The sequence below is a fragment of the Blastocystis hominis genome (assembly GCF_000151665.1).
Source record: "Blastocystis hominis, Singapore isolate B (sub-type 7) whole genome shotgun sequence assembly, scaffold_7".
NCBI classification, from domain to species: Eukaryota; class Bigyra; order Opalinata; family Blastocystidae; genus Blastocystis; species Blastocystis hominis.
This window is the reverse complement of record NW_013171866.1, coordinates 75,510-97,408: the sequence shown is the minus strand read 5'-3', so window position 1 is coordinate 97,408 and position 21,899 is coordinate 75,510. Positions and strand designations below refer to the sequence as shown.

General features: G+C 48.1%; 11 protein-coding genes; 7 read left to right on the top strand and 4 right to left on the bottom strand.

Moving 5' to 3' along the window:
- Window positions 1–1,770: 1,770 nt before the first annotated feature.
- On the top strand, window positions 1,771–2,887 carry GSBLH_T00006815001 (uncharacterized protein; the record flags this gene model as incomplete). Its single annotated transcript, XM_013043362.1, is given in 4 exon segments — window positions 1,771–1,890; window positions 1,922–2,002; window positions 2,034–2,800; window positions 2,815–2,887. The coding sequence occupies 4 exon segments, from the start codon at window positions 1,771–1,773 to the stop codon at window positions 2,885–2,887; spliced, it is 1,041 nt and encodes a 346-aa protein (XP_012898816.1).
- A 5,803-nt stretch (window positions 2,888–8,690) lies between these two features.
- On the top strand, window positions 8,691–10,280 carry GSBLH_T00007194001 (uncharacterized protein; the record flags this gene model as incomplete). Its single annotated transcript, XM_013043361.1, has 3 exons — window positions 8,691–9,843; window positions 9,875–9,916; window positions 9,949–10,280. 3 exons carry the CDS (start codon window positions 8,691–8,693, stop codon window positions 10,278–10,280), a joined length of 1,527 nt encoding a protein of 508 aa, XP_012898815.1.
- Window positions 10,281–10,677: 397 nt separating this feature from the next.
- GSBLH_T00006814001 (uncharacterized protein) lies at window positions 10,678–11,480 on the top strand (the record flags this gene model as incomplete). Its single annotated transcript, XM_013043360.1, has 4 exons — window positions 10,678–10,797; window positions 10,830–10,917; window positions 10,950–11,287; window positions 11,319–11,480. 4 exons carry the CDS (start codon window positions 10,678–10,680, stop codon window positions 11,478–11,480), a joined length of 708 nt encoding a protein of 235 aa, XP_012898814.1.
- Window positions 11,481–11,828: 348 nt separating this feature from the next.
- On the top strand, window positions 11,829–12,616 carry GSBLH_T00004462001 (uncharacterized protein). XM_013043359.1 has 5 exons: window positions 11,829–11,940; window positions 11,974–12,087; window positions 12,120–12,256; window positions 12,288–12,342; window positions 12,373–12,616. The coding sequence occupies exons 1-5, from the start codon at window positions 11,860–11,862 to the stop codon at window positions 12,532–12,534; spliced, it is 549 nt and encodes a 182-aa protein (XP_012898813.1). The 5' UTR covers window positions 11,829–11,859; the 3' UTR covers window positions 12,535–12,616.
- Window positions 12,617–12,656: 40 nt separating this feature from the next.
- On the bottom strand, window positions 12,657–13,125 carry GSBLH_T00006813001 (Ribosomal protein S16; the record flags this gene model as incomplete). The annotated part of the gene is made up of 5 exons (XM_013043358.1): window positions 12,657–12,755; window positions 12,807–12,853; window positions 12,888–12,948; window positions 12,985–13,080; window positions 13,114–13,125. The coding sequence occupies 5 exons, from the start codon at window positions 13,123–13,125 to the stop codon at window positions 12,657–12,659; spliced, it is 315 nt and encodes a 104-aa protein (XP_012898812.1).
- An 83-nt stretch (window positions 13,126–13,208) lies between these two features.
- Window positions 13,209–13,928, bottom strand: GSBLH_T00004461001 (Ribosomal protein L10e). XM_013043357.1 has 3 exons: window positions 13,828–13,928; window positions 13,702–13,796; window positions 13,209–13,670 (listed from the first exon to the last, which is right to left on the bottom strand). Exons 1-3 carry the CDS (start codon window positions 13,907–13,909, stop codon window positions 13,227–13,229), a joined length of 621 nt encoding a protein of 206 aa, XP_012898811.1. The 5' UTR covers window positions 13,910–13,928; the 3' UTR covers window positions 13,209–13,226.
- Window positions 13,929–14,040: 112 nt separating this feature from the next.
- GSBLH_T00004460001 (uncharacterized protein) lies at window positions 14,041–14,678 on the top strand (the record flags this gene model as incomplete). XM_013043356.1 has 2 exons in its annotated part: window positions 14,041–14,235; window positions 14,272–14,678. The coding sequence occupies 2 exons, from the start codon at window positions 14,041–14,043 to the stop codon at window positions 14,656–14,658; spliced, it is 582 nt and encodes a 193-aa protein (XP_012898810.1). The 3' UTR covers window positions 14,659–14,678.
- A 992-nt stretch (window positions 14,679–15,670) lies between these two features.
- On the bottom strand, window positions 15,671–16,187 carry GSBLH_T00006812001 (uncharacterized protein; the record flags this gene model as incomplete). The annotated part of the gene is made up of 2 exons (XM_013043355.1): window positions 15,671–15,774; window positions 15,803–16,187. The coding sequence occupies 2 exons, from the start codon at window positions 16,185–16,187 to the stop codon at window positions 15,671–15,673; spliced, it is 489 nt and encodes a 162-aa protein (XP_012898809.1).
- A 16-nt stretch (window positions 16,188–16,203) lies between these two features.
- GSBLH_T00004459001 (uncharacterized protein) lies at window positions 16,204–17,893 on the bottom strand (the record flags this gene model as incomplete). XM_013043354.1 has 2 exons in its annotated part: window positions 16,204–17,633; window positions 17,764–17,893. 2 exons carry the CDS (start codon window positions 17,891–17,893, stop codon window positions 16,219–16,221), a joined length of 1,545 nt encoding a protein of 514 aa, XP_012898808.1. The 3' UTR covers window positions 16,204–16,218.
- A 2,131-nt stretch (window positions 17,894–20,024) lies between these two features.
- Window positions 20,025–20,888, top strand: GSBLH_T00004458001 (P-loop NTPase Ind1; the record flags this gene model as incomplete). The annotated part of the gene is made up of 5 exons (XM_013043353.1): window positions 20,025–20,058; window positions 20,090–20,194; window positions 20,226–20,549; window positions 20,579–20,641; window positions 20,671–20,888. The coding sequence occupies 5 exons, from the start codon at window positions 20,025–20,027 to the stop codon at window positions 20,886–20,888; spliced, it is 744 nt and encodes a 247-aa protein (XP_012898807.1).
- A 14-nt stretch (window positions 20,889–20,902) lies between these two features.
- GSBLH_T00004457001 (uncharacterized protein) lies at window positions 20,903–21,270 on the top strand (the record flags this gene model as incomplete). XM_013043352.1 has 3 exons in its annotated part: window positions 20,903–20,993; window positions 21,029–21,205; window positions 21,236–21,270. The coding sequence occupies 3 exons, from the start codon at window positions 20,903–20,905 to the stop codon at window positions 21,262–21,264; spliced, it is 297 nt and encodes a 98-aa protein (XP_012898806.1). The 3' UTR covers window positions 21,265–21,270.
- Between the last annotated feature and the right edge of the window lie 629 nt (window positions 21,271–21,899).

Sequence of the window (21,899 nt, the reverse complement as noted above, 5' to 3'; positions counted from 1 at the left end):
TTCCCGCGGTATCGTCCTGCGTGATCTCCAAACACGTGTCTTGAATCGCTTTCATCACAGCCGACGGACGGAAATTCACAATGTGGTGGAGCGAATTACACCCCGTCAGATCACGTGCCGACAACGACTACATCGAACCGAATTCATGCGTCCCTACATACACAAACACCTCTTCAAAGAAATTGAGAGCGCTATTCAAAATCGGCGTATCGCAGAGCTCCGTCACGCTCGCGTTCGCATCACGCGCGAGATCGATGAAATACGTCCAGTTCTCCGCAGGCCTCAGCTTTCCTTTCTTGAAGAGCTTGATTTGCTGCTGGATTGTGTAGTACAATTGCTCGAACAACACGTCTAAATACTCGAACGTCGTGGAGCCAACCGAAGCGTAGAACGTCGAGCCCGGCTGGATCATTGGAAGATTCGAGCGAAGCAAGCTCTACCGATCAACGCGCTGCTCTGCACGTACCAGGATATCGCGCATTCCCCGCGGGATTCCGTTTTCCACGGCTCCAACCATCATTAATTGAATCATCATGTTGTTTATAAGCTAACAACTCATAACAGCCCTATGTTCCTACCTTCTCATCGTTTATGCTCGGATTCTTAATCGTTCGGATTGATATATAGGAGGAGTGGATCAGATTGTTGCTGTATTGATGCCAGGGATACACGTGCTGCTCATCTCCTGCCATCATGCGAGACACCAGCGGAAGGAACATTGTACCGAGAGGGGACGATCCGTATCGGTAATAGGGCATGAAACTATCGATTAAACGTGGAAACAGTGGAAACAAATCGGCAATTTCTGCACTGAAAAAGTGGGGAGGGTACATGCTGTAGAGGAGTTTGCTGATCAACGAGCCGATGCTTGTCGATACGGGAGGAATGTATTCCTTGAGGGTAGCAAATATCTCCTTGTATTGTTCCGGTGAAATGAAATGGCGGAGCTAGGGATGATTACCTTTGTGATTTCCAAACGGTCGAAAAGAATGCATCGTATACACCTTTCTGTCCCTGAGTCAGCATAAACCAAGCTGGTCCTTCAGTACTTTCGTTGTTCTTGAAGAATACGCCCTTTCCCGAGATTTCGAAAGCTCTTTTGATAAGCTTGTCTGTCGAGAACGAACAATGCACCAGTGGATCCTTGTGCGCAAAGACCTTATTGAACAAGGTTGCCAATTTGACAGAACTCGAGCTGGAATGTAAAATAACAAAGGATTAGATTATACTCAAGAGGCAACTCTATTACATGTCGAATTGCAGCATCACAGATGATTTGCTTTTCTTCTGTCGTAAATTCACTGTACAGTGTTAAGTACATATAAGTCTACATTGAACGATGCAAATTTCAACGTACTAAAGCATTAGCTACTTCCTCAACTTCTATAGGGTTGTAATCTGGCCCAAGTGCTTTCTCACGTAAGAATTCTATTGCTTTTGTGCGTTCATTCTGTTCAATTTCGGGAAGTCTGTTTCTTGACTTCTCCGTGAGTAAGCAACATAAGTCATTACTAAAACTGAGTAGAAAAAATGGTTTTTACGTGTTGACCATTTGAATAAAAATAAATGTATTAGGATTTAAGCTTTTTCTATTTTTCTAAAGTTTAATGCAACAAAAGAAAAGGCATCCCAGCGTACAGTTTGATTAAGATCGACAACAGAAACAAACTGAAAACAATAAACATAAAAGAAAAGCAATACACACCAAAATTATCGTGTAACGACTTCTGCAAAACTGGATTGTGAACACTTACTCAAACTTTTCCATTCATGTCTCGAAAAGTGATTTGTTCAGCCATTAACGATTGTCTCGGATTCTATATCAACGAGATAGGCGATTCGGATGTAACTTCTTCGCTTCTCGATGGTGATCTTATCTTGCGCAATATCGTATGCTTTCTGCTCTCTGACTCATTTTCAGTCATTATCAAAGACATTTCTGGATACTCTCGATCAGAGCGTAGCGTTAAGTAGAGTATCGATCAAATTTCTGCATATTCAAGTATGGTCTTTTACGATATTCATTCCTGTAGATCCCCTGGATCGAGTTGTCAAATATGTACTTTTTAATCGAAATCCAGGGAGTGGACGTGGTATTAAAGGAGGGAAAGTCAGTGAAAAATCCAAAAGTGGGGAAAATAGAAGAAATAACAGCAGAAGAGGAAATGGATGATACGTACTTGAATAAGCTCTTATCTCTTTTAATCAACAAATTGAAAGTCACAATATCGGACGTCCACATTCGTTACGAGTATCCTTCATCCTCTATGAAGGCAATCGGAGCGCATGTAGAACAGATCCAGCTCGACACAATCAAAAGCGACATTCCTTCCTCTAACGCCAACAAATCATTTTCTCTGCAATCCCTATCAATCTATGTCGATCCCAACAAGCGTTCCTCTCCTGGAATGCCCTCTACAGGCGTTTCTCTTCTTCTTCAAGACTTTTCCCTGCGAAGTGACATTCATTGGAATGCGTCGAGCGTGGAGGATCGCTGGATCTCCGCCGAGTGTCTGCAAGACAAAGTGAAATCCTCTGTTCCGAGTGTGGATCAGAGCGTTCTTTTGGAGTATTTAGACAAGAAAGATTGTCCCTTGCTGTCTTCTTCTGCGTCGTATCATTCTGCCGAGGAAATGAGAGAGAAGATCCGGAATGATATGCAGGGGAAACTGAGCGATGAATCGACAGCGGAGATCGTCTCGGCTTCTCTTTTTGAGCCAATCAAAACACCGCCGCCTCGACTTGAGTTGGGCGTTCGAATGAGTGATACGAAAATCTCGATCCATCAAAGCGATTTGGCGTATGTGTGCGAAGTGATTCAATCGATTCCATCATCCAAACAAGAAGCGAACAAGCAACCGAAGCCTTCGGCAAAGAAGTGCATTAACATGGGATACGTCCTGACTTTTCTGTTGTTTCACATCGTGTCTTCTTCTCCTTTACTTTACTTTTCTTTGCTCACCGTTCTCTCCTTTCCCTTGCTTATCTACCTTTATTTTAGTGATATGATTTGGCTTGCTCTCGCTTTGTTCATTCTCTTCCATTACTTGAATCGCTCTTTCCGCGCTCAGGCAGCGATTCAAGCGAAGAACGTCGATATGGATCGTCGGGATCGAGAGATTGTGGCTTGCGTGTCGATCGAAACTCAGAAGATCGATGCTGAGATTAGAAACGAAGATTGCCGTGTCGCTCTCCAGCTTCAATCTGGTGAGTGTAATGTGAAAACAAAGAAGAATGGTCTTTCATTGGCTTTCCAGTTGCAGGTGCTTCAGCTCGAAGACAAGTTGAGCAATTCGTATTTATTGCAATCGCTCTATCCGGACACAGGGCCTTTTCTTTCGGTTTCTGTGTGCAGAGAATCTGTGTGTGATGTGAACGTCCATCTCGCTGCTTGCTCCGTCCGATTGGATCCGTCCTGTCTCTTGCCGCTCAATCAGTTTTTTTCCTTCCCCGAATTGAAATCAAACAATCTGGCCAATGAAACAGGCGCTTCTGGATCGGACGCAAGTCCTGCGCCGTCTTCAAAGGAGCCTTTGAATCTTCATTTGAACTGTGAGGATTTCGGAGTCATGTGTATTGGAGAATCGAAAATACCGTTCGCTTCCGTGATTTTGAATTCTCCGTGTGTGTCTTGTTCTACCACTCCAGAACAAACAAACGTTTCCATTTCGTGCTCTCTGCGGCTCACTGATATCCAAGGAGGGCATCCAATTCTCTCTCAGCCCACTTCGGTTACCTCGCTTTCCCTCACTCAATCTGCAGACAACCAAACCAGCTTTGAGTTGTCGGTCCCTTCTTTGAGAGGCTTCTTAGATGTCTCGTTTATCGAGCAGTTTGTGCAGTTTATCGAGAGTATTACTGAGACTCCAAAGGAAAAAGACAACAAGAAGGAAACGTCGAATCAAGAAAAAGACTTTTCAAAGGGACCGAACTTTGTGATTTCTCTGCCAGACGTGTATCTCAGCGTTCCGACTGCGACGTCTCCGAAACCGCTCGGTCTCTTGTCATCTCTGCTCCAAGTGAAGACAACGGAGCGGTCCTCGCTGTGTGAAACCATCGCAATTTCCGCTTCATCTCTGTGTTTGCAGGACGACAGCAAGGATTTGATGGGCGTGGAGGCGATTCAAGTGAAAATCCAGACAACCGCAGAAGCGAAGACCGTCAGTATTGAATCCTCTCCAGTCGGTTTTAATTTGAGAGGAGATACGATTACCCACATCGCTGGTGTTTTCCTATCGAAATCGCCGAAGTCATCGAGGTCATCGAGGTCATCGAGGTCATCGAGGTCACTTCAGTCCTCCAAATCTCTTCAGTCCTCCAAATCATCGAAATCAATCGAATCAACACCAAGCAAAATAGAAGAAAAAGCAAACGAAACTCCTATAGAAGAAGCAGCAATAGAAGAAGAAGAAGAAGAAAACAACAACAACAACAATCGAACTCTCGCTCCTGTCTCAGATGATTCTTCGACCGATGTCAACCCTGCTTCCACTGAAATCCCGACAACGCTGAGCCTCCACATCCCCCAAATCGGCGTGAATCTCAACGACGTCGCGAAGCTCGAGCTCCAAAAGATTAACGTCTATAAGAAATCGTCATTATCGGACCACATCATCGATTTCTCCCTCCAAAGCTTGAAGTGCACAAACAGCGAATCATCGGACTGGGCTCCTCTCGGCGATGCTGTGGTCGTCCAAGACATCCAATTCAGCATGGCGGACGTCGACATGCACAAAACGTTGGATATGACGATGAACGTGGGCGACAGTTTTATCGTCGCTTCGCCTTTCCTCTTCTCTCTTCCTTCCATTTTTTCCACGATTGTGCCAACGAAGGCTGAGTTGTCGGTTGTCTCCGCTCCCACGTCTACTTCCGATTTGTATCCTCCGTCCGAAATATCTCCCAACCTCGATTTCGACTCCGATTTCGATTCCGACTTCTATTCGGATTTCGATTCCGACTTCGATTCGAATTCAAACCCTCCCTCCTTCAACCTTCTCGATAAACTCACTCCTTTTCTCATCTGTATTCATTGTTCTAGTTTGGTCTCATCGATAGATCAGAAAATGTCCCTCGCTGCCAACGTCAAGCCGATTTCCTTCCTCCTGATGGATTCGCCATCGATCGAGAGCGCTGGATGCGTTGTGTGTATCGGCGCCTCGGTCAAGATGGAGGCTCTAAACAACTCTTATTCCATCACTCTTCAACTGAACGATCTGCGAATTGTCACGCAGAAAACCCTTCCTGTTTCCGATTCCAATGCGGATGATGTTCTCGAAAAATGCTCTGTGAACGTTTTGATCCGGCTCCCCGAACCTGCCAAGATGAATGTAACGGTCACAATGACTCCGATTCATTGTCTCATCGGGACACTGGGACTGCTGAACATCGCGAAAGCGCTCATTCGGCTCTCTGCCTTCATGGAGAACATGCGACCGATGCGTCCCACTGTGATTGTAGAGGCCACGTCCGTCCCAGAATTGATCAAACAGTCGCTCAGTCTCTTCAAATCATTGATCGTATCGCTCTCGATTCCAAGTGTTCGCGTTGTTTTCGTCTCGAACCGATACAGCTCGTTGGTCCCAGTTGCGCTCATTGAAGTGTGCGATGGTTTGGTGAGCACGGAGATTGTTCCCGTGCATGTCCGAGCGTCCGCTTCGTTCACACTGCTCGCTCACTATTACAAGAAACAGTTCAGTCAATGGGAGATGTGCGTCGAGCCATTCTCGTTCTCTGGAATGTACTCAAAGATCAACAGCGCTTCGGGACCTCGATCCAAAATCGTTGTGAGCTCTGTGAAGACATTGAATATCAATCTCACTCATTCTCTTTTGTCGATTCTCAACGAATACGAGCAAGAACTCTATCAGCTCTATCTCATTCTCTCCTCGGATAAACCCTTTTCACTCACCGAAGATCCGAGTCGACAGACCGAAAACGTCGAACATGGTGATCTTTATAACAAGCTTTGCTTGGTGAATCACTCGGGATTGCCCATTGCGGTGGACATTTCGGACGGACACAGCTCTATTTTGCTGAATGAGAAACGATACCACGTTGCCGATTCTACGGCGCTTTACACGTCGATCCCTGCATATCCGTCTTTGCGAACGGACCTCAAGAAGAAAAAGGGGAAACTAGGGAAACACCACATTGAGCGAAGCTGCGACGCTGTGATCTACTGCGATAATTACCAGAAAGGACACATTCCGATCTTTGGAGAGGACATTATCGTGATGAAATGCATGACGAATCAAGCGCTCGTCGCTCGTTCGCAGACCAGCTTCGGCCGAAAAGAGATTTTAGTCTCTGGACGCGTGGACGTTGTGAACAACTCGGGTGTTGATCTGTTTTACCGCTTCGATAGCATCAAAACCGAGATTTCGCGCGCTCTTCAGATCTCGCTCAACCCACTTCCAAAGACTTGCCAAGTCTACGCGCCCGTTTCTGCCTGCACAGACGGAGTTTTGTTGCTGGGCACAAGCGAAAACTACTCGATTTTTGAGCAGTCCGAGATCGTCCGACTGGACATCGCCTCTCTCGAGAAAGGATCGAACGAGCTTTGCATCCGTGTCGGCCGCGCGCGTCTCACGCTCCGCTTGTTTGTGACGGTTCGGCAGATCTCTTCGGTTCCGCTCGTGCACATCGAGCTGCTTCCAGGCTTGAAAATCCACAATTTGCTGTATAGCAACATTGAATTAATCGTGATGGATGTCTCCAAAACGCGAGGTATCGTGCTCGATCCGTGTGTCTAACCATGTAGAAGGCGATATGGGCTTGATGAGTCCGCTGGAATACTATTACGCGTATTCGGTCCCCGTCGATCTATCTCAGTGCATTCTGAGCTTCCGTCTTCCCGGAGAGACGACGCAACTCTACACGAAACAAGTAAGTTTGGCTAAAGCGCTTCATTGTAGATCGTCAGCAATCTCACCGGCGTTCTCGAGTTCTCGAAGCACGTTGTTCGCTACGCGGTTTCGAGAGATCAGGACCACTCCATCATGCTCGAGCTGTTCAGTGATTTCTGGGTTATCAACAAAACCCCGATCCCTCTTATGATTGGAAATGGACAGGACCACACGCAGCGTTTAGTGCCCGTCGATCCTCATCCGATTCGTTATGATTTAACGACCGAAACGCCGTCTCACGAGGAGTACATTCCGATGATGTTCAGCACGACTGGCTCGTTGCTGTTGAAAGGATCGAAGAAGGAGCTGCAGATCCATTCGGCGCAGTACGGAAAGAGCAAGTCGTTCGCCGCGGATATCGCGGATTTCGACGGGATGGTGGAATTGAAAACGAAAAGAGGCGTGTCGCAGACGTACGCTGTGAGCATTTCCTTCGCGCCTGGCGATTTTAAATACACGAAAATCGTCACGATCTCGCCCATGTTCCTTCTAGTCAACAACACGACCGTTCCGTTCTTCGTTCGCTTTTCGCTCCGCTTTTTTACGTCGTAGATTCACCAAGAAGACACGTTGGAGCCCCCGATTCTTCTCCAGCCGAACAAACCCACGATTTTCAACTGGTCCGATTCCTCCTCCATCCATTTGTTCAAAGTCAAGCACGCCAGTCAGTATTCATTGTGGACGGAAAGTCTCCAAATGGCGCTGGGCGAACAGCTCGCCCACTTCAACACCATTCCGGGAATGAAAGGAATTCCCTCTTCGGAATCCGTGCTGCGAATCTTCGGAACGACGATCAATCATCAAATGGTTCTCAGCTTCGAGTTTGCTGTCGCTTTGCTCGCTCTGTTTGACTGTAGGACGCGTTTAGCACACGGCTCCTCGATCTAAAAAGAGCCGGGCAGTTCTCTTCGGAAATGGTTCATCAATTGATCCTCGCAGATCAAGCCAACTTGGCCAGTCGAACCGTGTCGCTCAGCGTCGAGTCGTCCAATTCCCCGTTCGTGAACTCTTCGCCCAAGCAATACCAGAGCGACTGCCATCTCACTCGCGATTCGTCGGATCACGAGCAAGTGTTCCCCTACATCCAATCGATCACAATCGGAATCGCTGGCGTGCAGGTCAGCATTATTAGCAAGAACTCCAAAGAAATCGGCTTTCTCTCCATCGAGGGAATCAACGGATTCTTCCAGAAGATGCTGAATCAGGACATTCGCTTTGAGTTTAGCGTGGGGTTGCGGAGTCAAGTTGATCGTAGCTCTGTCGGTTGCAGATGGATAACAGCATTTACGGAGCGGAATACCCGGTGGTGCTGGGTTCTCCGATTCATTCTCCGTTTTACACGGGCAGCGAATCATCCGAAATCTCCGTGAAGCGAATGAACGAGCGGAGCAATGCTTCCGAATCGCTGGTCTCTGGGTACTATTTGGTGGCCACAAATCCAAACCCAAACCGAACCAATCAGCTTTTCCATTGCAGTGCTTTCATCCCTCACCATTCCAACGTGATCCACATCCAATCCTTCGACGTTGTCGCGCACGTAGCCACTCAGCACTCGATCTCAACTAGACGGTCGATCTGGCCATCGAATCCACGCTGCTCTACGCGCTCTTCGACCTCTTCGATCTCTTCGATGAGGTGCCGCGCTCTCAGCAGAGTTCGCTTTCTCGCCAACTCACCGAAGTCCAGCTGCAGGGGTTTCTGCAAACGCGTTATTTCTACCCTTCCACGTCCTCTTCTCGACTGTACATGTACGTCGACAGACTTCAAATCTGCCCCATCAAAATGTTCGTTTCGTTCCGATCCACTGCGCAATACCCGATCACCGACACGCTTCTCCACAATCTATTCATTCCCAAGGGAATTAAATCGATCATCGATATGGCTGGGAACTTAATCAGCAATCTGGACCGAGCTCCTATCTTGCTGAACCAATTCGTAGCGAAGAACGTCTACATCTCGGTGAAAGATCTCCTCGATAAGCTGCTTCATCACTACATTCTGCAAGCCAGACTTCAGTTCTTGTCGCTCATCGGCGCTGTGAACGTTCTCGGAAACCCTGCGCAGTTCGTAAGCAGTTTGAGCCAAGGCCTCAAAGCCTTCTTCAACGAGCCAATCAACGGGATGAAGAAGGGCGGAAAGGAATTTATGGAAGGCGTGGGGAAAGGAACCAAGCAGCTCGTTTCGAAAACGACGTATGGCTTCTTCAACTCGGTGGGGAAAATCGTGGATACGCTCGGAAACGGAGTGGAAACGCTGACCAAGAGCGAGTCCTACAAGCAAGACCGCGCGGCCGGGAAATCCGGTCTGATCCACGGCGTGAAGAGCGGAGTAAACGGGATCATTCGGGACTTGAAAGACCCGAAACGCGACGTTTTGAACTCGGTGGTTGGAATTGTGACGAAGCCATTGGGCGGACTGCTCGACGACACCTCGCATTTAATCGATAAAGTGAAGGACATCACGAACACCGAAGTGTTCCCGATGATGGTCCGCCTGCCTCGTTGCATTGGGTTTGACGTGTGTCTGCAGCCGTACAGTTTGTACACGGCGATCGGCATGAAATACATGTGCATTCTGATTCGAAAAGAGGTCGTGAATCTCCAAGACAAATACGTGATTCATTGCCCTGTCAATCAGGGCGCGCTGGTTTTGTTCTTCACCACGCAATGCTTGCTTGTCATCGACACCAAGATCAATCGCGTCACGTGGAAAGAGCCTTACCACTCCGTCAACATTTTCGGAATCGCTTCGCATTGCATTCTCGCGCGCAAAGTCGCGGCCAACTCCGTGAAAATCAGCGACTGCCCCATCACCTGCGTATTCAACAACAACACTCTCTTCAATCTCGTCCAGGCTTTTATCAAGCTCTCTTGCAAGGATCTCGGTCGCGAGGAATTCATGCAGTTCTCGAACCAAGTCAGCATTTGCGTCCAGCGTTTGCTTTTTTCCAGCGTTTTTTTGTGTAGATTATCCCATCGATTGCAAGATCCCGCTGCGAGAACCGATTCGTAGGATTGCTTCCGTTCCTTGCTGATCGTAGAGTCCTCGCCGATCTCCATCCCCATCGAGCAGGCGACCATCCAGCGAATGAATCCGAGCGAAGATTCGAGCGAAAAAGTGGAGTGGAGCGTCGAAGGATGCGGCTATTCCTGGAACGCACAGACCACGATCCATGATGTGCGGTATCTCCATCAAGTCGTGTTCACGACGGAAGCAAAGCCGGCGGGAATGGAGCAGCGAGTTGCGAGCGATGGCAGTGATGAGGACATTTTGAATGAATTGGCTGATGTGCTGTCCCAATACAGGTGCCTCCTCGTTCTAAGTCATGTAGATTATATTCTGAAAAAGGAATATTACGATTTCCAGTCATAGTTGTGTTTGTTTAATCAACTCTCATTTTTTAACTACCAATATCGAGGGATCATCGATGGGGTCTATCAATAAAATTCTAAAAAAGTTCGATATGAATCCAGCGACAGATGAAAGCTTTCAGGTTCGTACGATCACTGGAGCTATCAGTATTACAGTTCTTCTTTGATTTGATTCTAGTCTCTGTATTCACTGTATTATTAATGGTTCTTCTGTTCTGGGGAGAACTCAAGATGTACATGACATATGTGGTTTTTGGATCGTGATTTGAGTTTGTAGGAGCATGTAGAGGATATGGTGGTTGACAAGGAAACGACAGACAAAACAGTGATCTCCTTGCAGGTTGATTTTGATTAGTAAATCTAGGGTGTTTGGATTACGTACTAGCATTCCCTGTGACATGATTCAGGTGGGATATCGTGATGCTCTCGGAAATGACCGAGCAGACATCGAAAACGAAATTTTGAAAACAAACTTGGATGTAAATGGCAATCCTATTGGAAAAACGGACAAATCCCAAGTTTTTTTCTTAGAATCTAAGTGACATGCTAGGTAACGGTCACCGTTCCAACGAAAGAAGAAGTATTAGAGAACACAAAGCACGATGACGATGAAATCGTAGTCATAGATGACAAGAAGGGTAATCAAGCCTCTGGGAGCTTTACTCAATAGAGTGCGGCGACTGTTTCGGAGCCAAAGAAAAGTCGGAGTGCTGCAATACATGTGAAGAGCTCATCGCAGCCTACCGCAAGAAGAACTGGGATGTGGATAGAATAAAGGCACAGGCGCCCCAATGCGCAGGTTTTAACTACTTGCAGAAGTGGAAAAATGGCGTGGAACGAGGTTGCCGTTTGGAGGGAAAACTTTCCATTACGAAAGTACAAGGTCATGTTTTTATTATCCCTGGCCGGATAAACGATTTATTAAGCAACTCGGAGATTCGGCAGATTGCCAATTCGCTGAATGTCACGCACACAATCCATCATTTTTCTCTTGGCGAAGCAATTCCAGTAATCGGGACTTTTTTTGTCATGAGTGTAGGAGCAGAAAAATCCCTTCGTGGACCACCGTGGCGTGATGGCGGTGGACCATGCTTCCATGTACCAGTATTTTGTGAACGCAATCCCAACCACTTACATTAACAAATCAGGGAAGGAGTTAAAGAGCTATCAGTCGATGTTTTTCTGTTTTGATGAATTGTAGGGTGACAGAAACACACCACATTCGTCCTTTACAAGAAGGGTCTACCTTGATGCCTGGAGTGTACTTTGTATACGAGTTCTCTCCGTTGCGATCGATCATTCGCGAGTACCACATGCCTCTCTTCGAATTGTGTACCTCGCTCTGCGCTATCTTAGGCGGTGTCTTCACTGTGATGGGAATGCTGGATGGAGTGGTTTATTCTGTTTTGAAGCGTGCTCAGAGGAGATCCGGCTCTGCAGAGCCCGAGCTAAGCCAGCGACTGATTTCTAAGAACGATTAGGTGTTTGTTTGTTTGTTAAGAGCAAAACGGGTTTTGGGTCGGAAGAGAGATTCGTCAGTTCTTTCTGTTTTTGTACTCCTAATTGAGTAAAAAGATAGGATGAGAATTGAGACTTGCTATTTCTGCTCGGGACCTATTTATCCTGGACATGGTATCACGTTTGTTCGAAACGACAGTAAAGTCGGTTCTGCTGTTGCCAACCTCATGGACTAGGTTTTCCACTTCTGCCGATCGAAGTGCAAGAACAATTTCAATCTGAAGCGCAATCCTCGTAAGGTGCGCTGGACAAAGGCGTTCAGAAGGGCCAATGGAAAGGATATTCGCGTGGTGCGAGTTTTCTGTGGTTGTTTACCTCATAGGACTCGACTTTCGAGTTTGAGAAGACTCGTAACCGTCCTGTGAAGTACAACCGCGATTTGATGGCTGCTACGCTGAAGGCGATGAAACGTGTGTCTGAGATTCAGACTATTCGCGAGAAGCGTTTCTATCAGAAGAGGTTTGCTATTTTGGATATGTGTGACTTTCAGAATGGCGCTGGCGAAGGAGCAGCAGAGAATCCATCAGAAGACGATCATTGCCAGAGTCGTGTTGTGTCTGTGAATTCATGCGTAGAACGTGGAGTTGCTGGCTCCTGCCGCTGCCAAGAGAACGGAGGATGTCATCCGAGCGGAGCAGGTGAGAGAGGAAATGAAGGCTCGCAAGGCGGACATTCAGCGACAGAAGCAAAACAAGCAGCAGAATCAGAATCAGAACCAGAACCAGAACCAGAATTAGAATTAGGGTTCTCACGGATAGTCCTGACTTTTTATGAAAACCATCCAACACCCAAGCAAGTTGTCAAACCTGTAATCTCCAACCTGTTTGTGGAACAAACAATGCGTTACATAAAGGAAGAACTAGGAAGAAGACGCTGCGCCTTCTCCTTCTTCGGTTTTCTTCTTGGAAACAGCGCTTTCACAATAGGGATGAAGAGGCAGGGGAGGAAGAATCCCAGCCTATGTCTCAATCGATACCACACATGCTACTCTTCCTAACAACATAGCTACCGTCTCAGAAGGCTGCGCTCCCACCGACAACCAATACTTTATGCGATCTAATCATAGGATTGAATGCTACAACCGTCCTACCAACGTTTAAGCGTACTTCTTTGATTCCATCGTCAAGCGGAATGGGATTATACGTTCCTACCTGTTTGTTACGCACCCAAATGATCCCATAGCCTACCTCCTCCAAGAACTTTCCATCGCGCTTCACATTTTTATTGCACACACGAATTCGATAGAATGGAAGATGTCTCCTTCCCAAACGTGCCAGTCGGATCTAGACCACTCACCCCTCCCCATTCTTGCATACCACCACGGGCATCTCTCCAACCAATCAAACAAACAATGTGTACGCGTGTACGCGTGAATGAATGAATAAGTGAATGAATTATCGAACAAACAATCTCCCTGGTCCTCACCTCCTTACAGCTTTCCGTGATCGGACACATAGAAAGCGATGTTTCCAGTGGCCAGCAGCTTTCCGCTCTGTCTCATCTCAGCGTACTCCTCGCGCGTCCACTTGGTGAATCCCCACTTCTTCGACACCACGATCTTTTGGCGGCCGGGGAACTTCATCTTGGCACGACGCAGAGCCTCGATGGCGACCTCCTTCTTGTCATCCTTGGTACGGATGGAGATCAGAGGCTGGCCAATGCGCACGCGAGCGACCAGACCGTTGGGCTTACCGAAAGCGTGACGCATACCGGTCTGCAGACGATCGGCACCGGCGCAGGAAAGCATCTTGTTGATACGAGTGACGTGGTAAGGATGAGCACGCACACGCATGTGGAAGGTATCCTTGCCTCCGTACTTCACCAAGTACTTGTTGGCAGCAATACGGGCGGCTTCCAGAGCCTCAGAGGACAGCTAGATATTCAGCAAAGCGCACAAAACGTACCTGCTCACGCTCGTCAGAGAGCATGTGGCAGACGAAAGGATAGGTGTCCACGGAAGCAGACTTGTCACCAATATCGAAAATACGAATCTTGGCATCTATTCATGACCGCTTTCCCACATCACAAACCAGGCACTCCACGGCAGAAACGAGACTTAATGTAAGGCTTGTTCTTGCAATAACGGTAGCAACGAGCAGGACGACGACCCATTTTGTTACTTCTAGGGAAAAATGTAAGGTAGGAAAACCATAGAACTTACGCGATACCACGAAGCATAGTAATTGAGCAAGTCAGATTCCGCCGTGATCCACTATTTGCCATTATAATCTCGCTATCGATTCATGGGTGCTTACAAGTATCTTGAGGAGCTCTGGAGAAAGAAGCAGAGCGATGCCATGCGTTACGTGCTTCGTATTCGTTCTTGGGAGTATCGTCAGCTTCCTAAGGTGTGCCGCGTGTCGCACTCCACTCGTCCCGACAAGGCCCGCAAGCTGGGCATGAAGGCCAAGCAGGGTTACGTTGTGTACCGTGTGGCCGTTCGCCGCGGAGGACGCAAGCGACCTAATCCTAAGGGAATTGTCTACGGAAAGCCCAAGCACCAGGGTATTAACCAGCTGAAGAACACCCGCAATCTTCAGACGATTGCCGAGTGCCGTGTGGGCCGTGTGTGCTCGAACCTGCGTGTGCTGAACAGCTACTGGGTGAACCAGGACGCTACCTACAAGTACTACGAGGTGATCTTGGTGGATCCCAACCACCCTGCTATCCGCAACGACCCCTCCATCAACTGGATCGTGTCTCCTGTCCACAAGCACCGTGAGTGCCGTGGTCTGACCTCTGCTGGTCGTCATGCTCGTGGCATGAACAAGAAGGGCCACCGTGCCAACAAGCGCATTGGAGGATCCTGGAGAGCCAGCTGGAAGCGTCGCAACACGCTCTCTCTCCGCAGATACCGATAAGCTTGAGATTATTCGATTTCGGATTGTTTGTTTGACATACATACATACATACATACATACTTAGTTTCATAAATGAATTCGGACGCGGTGGAGGAGCGAACGAGGGTGATGATGGACGAGCTCCTGAAAATACGGCAACGCTATCAGGTGGAAACGGGATGCTTTTGTGATGGCATAGTTTATCACGGAGGAAATTGCCAGATTGGGAGCAGAAGTGAAGGAGGGTAAGCAGTAGTGTTTAGAAGTCGAAATGAGACATGTAGAAAGGAAGCGGAGGAAAGAACGCAAAAGATTAAGAAGGACTATATGATTATTTCGGAGGCACTGAACCATTTGGAGTTTGAAGCTGTAGGTGTGATGGGGGTGTTGTGAGATGTAGCTTAGTTTAGATCATGTGTATGCAAAAGAACAGAGTGAGATTAATAAACTATTCTTATAAAATACTCATTCTTGTTGCATCAACTTTGTGCACTCTTCTATGAACTGGGAGGAGATCGCAGCGAGAATTTCCTGACTATTTCCTTCTTCGTCTGTGATTTCGCAGCTCATCGCTTTTCCTAACTGCAACATGCGTTTTCTCTTCTCCGTGATAGCCTCCATGATCCTTTTCTTCTTCTCCTTTTCAAGGAGACGGAACCTTTCAGACTGTGTAACACACTGATTCACGTTCTGTCGTAGCAACAGATCCAGCTGATGAGCGAAACTCTTAAATGAATTCGTATCCACCTCGTTTTCGGCTTCTTGAACGCATAGCGGATGATCCACCGATGAAATGATGACTGCTTTTAGGGAATCGTAGTTTACTTCAGTATCGGTACAGACTGATATTGCGAAAGACTCCCAATAAATCGAGGGAGAAGGGGGTTGACAGGATGACTATTAGAAGTGTTAACAAATCCATCATTAATAGCACTTTCATCATCATCATCATCAACAACAACAACAACAGCAACACAAATATCATACCAAAATAGAGTCGATAGAAGATTCGGGAACACGCTGCCTACATCCTTTACACCCTCAAGACACAGTAATACTCGATTGAACGTTCCGCGTTGCGATTAAGCATGCTTTCTCGACTGCAAAATGTGTAGATAGGGACATAGCTGCACTGGTCTAGGAATCAACAAGAAACAGAGAATACAAATCTGACACAGCTTCATGATGGAATGTCGCATGCTTCGAAGATGCATCGTGTCATCTACGATTACGACATTTAGTTTGCTTTCACGATTCCTTGCTGGATACGAAAGGATGTCCTCCGCTATTTTTCCTTCTCCATCGGACCGTAGAATCTGCAACAGATCCGAGAGAATGTGAATAGCGTGAATCCGCGCCCATCTCCAAGTTTCTCTCTCCCAGAGCGGTTTCTGCTCACTCCTTTCGTATCTTCCGCGTTCAATCCTGTCGTACGAGATATAGAACACATCGGCCTCCGGCCGGAGCACATCACGCAAATGACTCGCGAGAGTAGACTTGCCAGTGGCGGGAGCTCCGCAGAGATTCACCACCACGACGGGTGCGCGCATTTGGAACAAACAGACCTCTGCAGTCAAACAATTAGAAAAGTCTCTTTTCGTAGCTGTGTAAATTATGAATTCCTCCCTCGATCTGTGCGCTGGAGGAGCGAACTTCGCAACGTAAACTTCCATTCTCTCTCATCTCGGTCATCTCCTTCAGGTTCTTAATGCCCAGGTCCTGGAATCCGTGGCGCACTCCCTGGACCAGATAGGGCAGATACTGGCGCAGCGAGCCCTTATCGACCACGCTGCCCACCACTCCCTGAGCCACGCGCATCGACGCGTGCGAGCTCGTGAAGTATCTCTGCGAGGATCCGTGCTCCATGGCCTCCAGCGAGCCCATGCCGCGGTACTTCTTCAGCCGCACTCCATCGCGGTAGAAGTACTTGCCGGGCGCCTCCTCCGTTCCGGCCAGCATCGAGCCCATCATCACCGTCGACGCGCCCAGGCACAGCGCCTTCGTGATGTGACCCACGTTGCCGATGCCTCCGTCGGCGATCACCGGGATATCGAACTGGCGGCAGTACTTCGCCACGAAGTACACGGCCGAGCCCTGGCCGCGGCCCACCGCGCACACTTCCTGCGTCGTGCAGATCGAGCCCACGCCCATTCCGATGCGGATGCCGTCCACGCCCGCATCGATCAGGTGCTTCGCCTGGCGGCAAGTGACCACGTTTCCGCCGACCACATCGATCTGCGGGTAGTTGGTCTTGAGCCAGCGGATCATCTCCAGCTGGTAGCACGAGTCTCCCTGCGAGGAGTCCACCACCAGCACGTCCACGCCGGCCTCGATCAGCGCCTTGGCGCGATCCTTGTCGTTGGGGCGCGTGCCGATCGACGCCGCGCACACCAGACGACCGTTCTTATCGATGGTGGCGTCGGGGTACTTCTGGTGCTTCAGCAAGTCCGTGCGGGACATCAGAGCCACGATGTTGCCCTCCGCGTCCACCACGGGGAGCTTGCCCACCTTGGCCTTGCGGAGAATCTCCTTGGCCTCCTCGTCGGCGGTCTGCACCGACACGGTCTGCAGGTTCTCCGTGGTCATCACGTCGCGGATCGGCGTGTTCAGGTCGGTCACCAGATCCACGTCGCGGTTCGTCACGATACCGAGGAGCTTCTCGCCGAGACGGCCGTGCTCGGTGATGGGGAAGCCAGAGAATCCGTACTCGGCCTTGATAGCCTTCATGTCCGCCACCGTGTCGTCGGGCTTCAGGATCGTGGGCTCCAGGATGATACCGTTGCGGTACTTCTTCACCAGACCCACCTCATGAGCCTGCTCCAAAATACTGCAGTTGTGATGGACTACACCCAAGCCTCCGTGCTGGGCCATGGAGATCGCCATGCTGTGCTCCGTCACAGTGTCCATGCACGAACTCACCATAGGAATCTTCAAGTGAATGTTTCTGGAGAAGCGGGTTGTCAAGTCCACCTGATCTGTAGGGAAGTTGATGAAACCTAAACGAAGTAAGAAAAAGTTCGCAACCGATTTGTGTGCTCAGTGAGATATAACAGTTTACATCAACGGCTCTCGCCTATGAAGTCTATCATACAGACATCCTCGCACAAAAAGCAGAACTCCACTTACCCGGCATAAAAATCAAATCGTCATAGGTGCAGGTGGTGCCATCAAACACCTTCGTAAAGACATGATCCAAATCATACCCATCTCCTCCTTCAACGAAGGCAGCTGCTTCAGTAGGCAAGGTGTAAGCCATTCTCTACAACCGGTGAGACTTTGGTCCAAAACCAGGAGTTCCTCAAACACAAATACTCTTACGTATTCGCGAAGATTACAATAAACGAATAATGACGAGACCTACCTTTTGAAGACTAACGGTAAGAAATAGAATGAAAAAGTCGACCACAAATCTAGACCGCGGTTTTTTGTTGGTTTTGGCACCAATTGATGGCAGTTTCGAAAGATCTTTGAGTTTTCTTTGATCTTTTCCCCTTTTTGGTTGCAGTTGAATCTGCATTCCATTCTATCCGGTACGCAGCACATACGAATATTTTTCTCATTTTACACACCGTGAAAAAGCACAATTTTGATTCTCATCCAAAAGACATTTTGCAAATTCAAGCATGTTTTCATTAAGTCGTACGAGCTCTTTATTTCCCTGAGTGAATAGTCGAGAACATGCTCCTGTGCCACTTATCCAACAGAGAGATGGAATCTAGTGACTCCAGTGTCAAAAGTGTGTGGAAGTTCAACACCAAACTTCGTGATCTCCAATTCCCCTACGAAGAAGAAATCAGGGATGGAGAGCTATTCCATCCGTTCAAGCGGCTCCGTTCATATTCTGTAATTGTCCATGCAATTCAGCTGGGTACGTTAGACCCTCAAGAGACTGTTGTGTTTGAACTTGTTAATTGCCTATCTTCGAGTCAAACTGTGTACTCTATATCTATCCCTGTCTCAAAACTGCTGTTTGGACCTTCAGAGTTCGAGCTCACCTTTGTCAACCCCCTTGGAAGAAAGTCTGATATTGTTATCCGTTTTAGCAACTGCTCTGGACGGGCATTGGATTACTCTATTGTTATCAAGGCGATCTCCGTAACTGGCATTGCTTCGAGTTCTTACAGTTTTTAGTAGTGTGCATCCTTCTCTAGTGACCGTCAGCTTTTCCTCCGGTGTAATCGACTCTGTGTCCTGCCAGCCCTACAAACCTCAGAACGACTCTCTGATTTTCCCCGTGGGATCGACGCAGCGCATTCTCTACTCCCAACTCTCCGACATGAAGCTCCAGCTCTTCGACACGATGCACCACATCACCACCTTCCATCTCTCCCAATCCGTCTTTTCCGACTGCTATCTTCTCCCCGAGTGTTCCTTCCTTATGACCGGTCCCTCCTCCTCTCCCCAGCGCGCCGCCGTGCATCTCAAAGTCACCAAGCCGCAGACCCTCCCCGTGCCGACGAGCCACCAGCGCTTCGTGAACGGGAAGGTGCAGAATCTCATTCAATACACCAGCAAGACGCCCATTTTCATCGAGGAAACCTCGCAGCTCCTCCCGCATTGCTCGCTCTATCTGCAGATCACGCGCGATGCGTATGTTATTTCGAAGGAGGAGGATGTGGCCATTCTCGAAATCCCCTTCGCCACCATCGAGAGGAGTACATGTTCCGATGTGGAGAAGGAGCGGCGAATGTACAGAGTGGTGATTTATTACAACGACAGCGGAGCGTACTCGCAGAAAATCGCGTTTAGTATCTTCAAAAACGAACTCTACCAAACCCTCTTCTCCAAAACTCCGCACTTGTCCTCACACAAAACCTATCGATTTGACCATAAGCAGAACGAGTTGTGGGCCAAGCTCTCTTCCAATGACGATGGAGTGGCCTATCTAAATACGAACACGGGGAGATTAGTGTCTTCCATTCCCAAAGTCCCTGAAATGAAAGTTTGGACGGTCGAGCGTGTGAACTGTAGCTTTTTTTTCGATCCCTGCGAGACATGAGAGGATTGGAGTTAGTGTGGTTTGAAAATGTGATTGTTGTAAAGTCTGTCACGGATGCACGCGTGGGCAGAGATATCGGAGCCGGATATACTCTCAAATCGATTTGTAGGTTCTATGGGTCGTTGTGATTCTCCGTAGTGTTCTCTGGCGATAAAAATCCCATCACTGTAAACGCTTCGACCGTAGAAAAGATTGCTTCACTCCTTCAACAGGCAGTCAACTATCCGTTGGAAGCAACATTTGTAAATCGATTTTTAGAGACGAACTTATGAGCTGTTTGTTCGAATCATTGGGTTTCGATCGAAACATTTGCACTCATTCCTCCCAAATGCCGCGGTTAAATCGCTCACTTCATATTCTTTTCCTTTAAGTTTGTGTCATTTTATTCATGAGTTCTACAGCTGTACCAAACGCGAATTCAAGTTCCTTTGTTGATTGGGCTCTATTTGGTAGATTGTGTGGGACCTCAGTCCGAGCAAGCTGGAAAGGCGTCCGGATGTGAGGGATGCCCGAGTCGAGAGAAATGTTCGTCGGGAGCGTTTCGAAAGCCCGATCCCGGTAAAGAGTTCGTTTCGTTCGTGATTTCTAGCGGCCCAATTGATTAAGCAGAGAATGTCTTCTATAAAACACACAATCATGATCCTTTCTGGAAAGGGAGGAGTCGGCAAGAGTACTGTTTCGTCGCAACTGGCATTTGGCCTTGCAGCCCAAGGCTTCCAAGTTGGTATTCTCGACATTGATATTTGCGGCCCCAGTATTCCACGCATGATGGGTGTGCTGAACGGCCAAGTCCATCAGAGCAATAGCGGCTGGGACCCTGTCTATGTCGACGACAACCTTTCTGTTATGAGTATCGGCTTCCTCCTCAACGATCCGAACGATGCGGTCATTTGGCGCGGAGCCAAGAAGCACGGTATGATTCTGCGCTTTCCTCTCATTTAGCTCTCATTCAGCAGTTCCTCAGCGAAATCAACTGGGGCGAGCTCGACTACCTCGTAATCGACAGTACCCTTGTCTCTCTCGTTTGATTCCAGCTCCTCCGGGTACCTCCGACGAGCACATCTCGATTGTGAACTTCCTGCGCGAAGCCGGCATCGATGGCAGCATTCTGGTCACCACGCCGCAGGAAGTCGCGCTCTCCGACGTCCGCAAGGAAATTCGGTTCTGCCAGCGATCGGGCATTCCGCTGCTGGGCGTAATCGAGAATATGAGCGAATTGGCGGTAATCATTTCCCGCCAACGTGCATCCTAGTTCAATCTTCGCGAATGCAAGTTCCGAGACTACTTCGGGTCGGACATTACCGAGGAAGTGGTCAAGAAGCTGGAGGAGGTCTATCCGGAGTTCCTCAATTTCAATGTAAAAATAGCCCCGATTTTTGTCATTTTAGGGAGCTGTGACGCTGTTCCCTCCTGCTGAAGGAGGCGGCGAGGGACTGGCGAAGTGGGCCGGAACGCGCTTCCTGGGCCGCATCCCGATGTTTACAGCCGTGGAGCAAGCTGGAGAGAAGGGAGAATGCGTGATCAACCAGGGAGGAAGCGCGTCGGTGGTGGTGTCGAAGATTGTGAACGGTAGGGAAAGGGAGAGAGAATGAGTGGCAGAGATCGTGGCGTTGGTTAGTAATAAGTAATTATCATTTGTTTTTGTTTTTGTTTTTGTTTTCAAACATATGGAGGTTTTTGAAGCGAAGAGGGAGGATATTCCTTCGTATCACAACCCACCTGTGAAACTTTTGGGGTGGAGGTAATATGCAGGATGAGTTCTGCGAGTATATCGATACGACAGAATCGAGTGCTCATGAGGTCACAATGGATGCAATAAGCAGAGAATACGATCAATTGAAGAAATCGCCGTTCTCTGCGAGGAGCGCGAATCCGTATTTGCTAGATTTATACAAAATCGAACTTTCGGTTTCACAAATGGAATCCCAATTATCTCGGCTCCTTCAAAGTGCAAAACCTGAAGATCCCTCAAAGAATGCCATCATTGCAGCTATCAATATGTCAAAGGAAGCAACTTTAGAATATGATATAAGAGCGCCTATCTCAGAAGCTCTGAAGTCATCTATCATGTCTGATATAGCCAAATTGCAGGAATCGATTCAAGATATTCACCAAATGATTGTAAAACTAGAGGAGGCGAGCGAGAATAATTCGTTTCCCACCATGCTTTCTGAGTTAGAGAAGGTTGTGATGATACTGAATCCATCGTTTTTAAGCAGAATGGACACAGAATACTCTGTAAAGATCGTGTTGTGCTTTTGTT

Coding starts and splice junctions, on each gene's coding strand:
- GSBLH_T00004462001 (XM_013043359.1), top strand. CDS start 11,860: ATGAGAATTGAGACTTGCTATTTCTGCTCGGGACCTATTTATCCTGGA. Junction 11,941..11,973: donor TTGTTCGAAACGACAGTAAA/GTCGGTTCTGCT, acceptor CTCATGGACTAG/GTTTTCCACTTCTGCCGATC. Junction 12,088..12,119: donor ATGGAAAGGATATTCGCGTG/GTGCGAGTTTTC, acceptor TTTACCTCATAG/GACTCGACTTTCGAGTTTGA.
- GSBLH_T00004461001 (XM_013043357.1), bottom strand. CDS start 13,909: ATGGGTCGTCGTCCTGCTCGTTGCTACCGTTATTGCAAGAACAAGCCT. Junction 13,797..13,827: donor TTTCTGCCGTGGAGTGCCTG/GTTTGTGATGTG, acceptor GGTCATGAATAG/ATGCCAAGATTCGTATTTTC. Junction 13,671..13,701: donor TCTCTGACGAGCGTGAGCAG/GTACGTTTTGTG, acceptor CTGAATATCTAG/CTGTCCTCTGAGGCTCTGGA.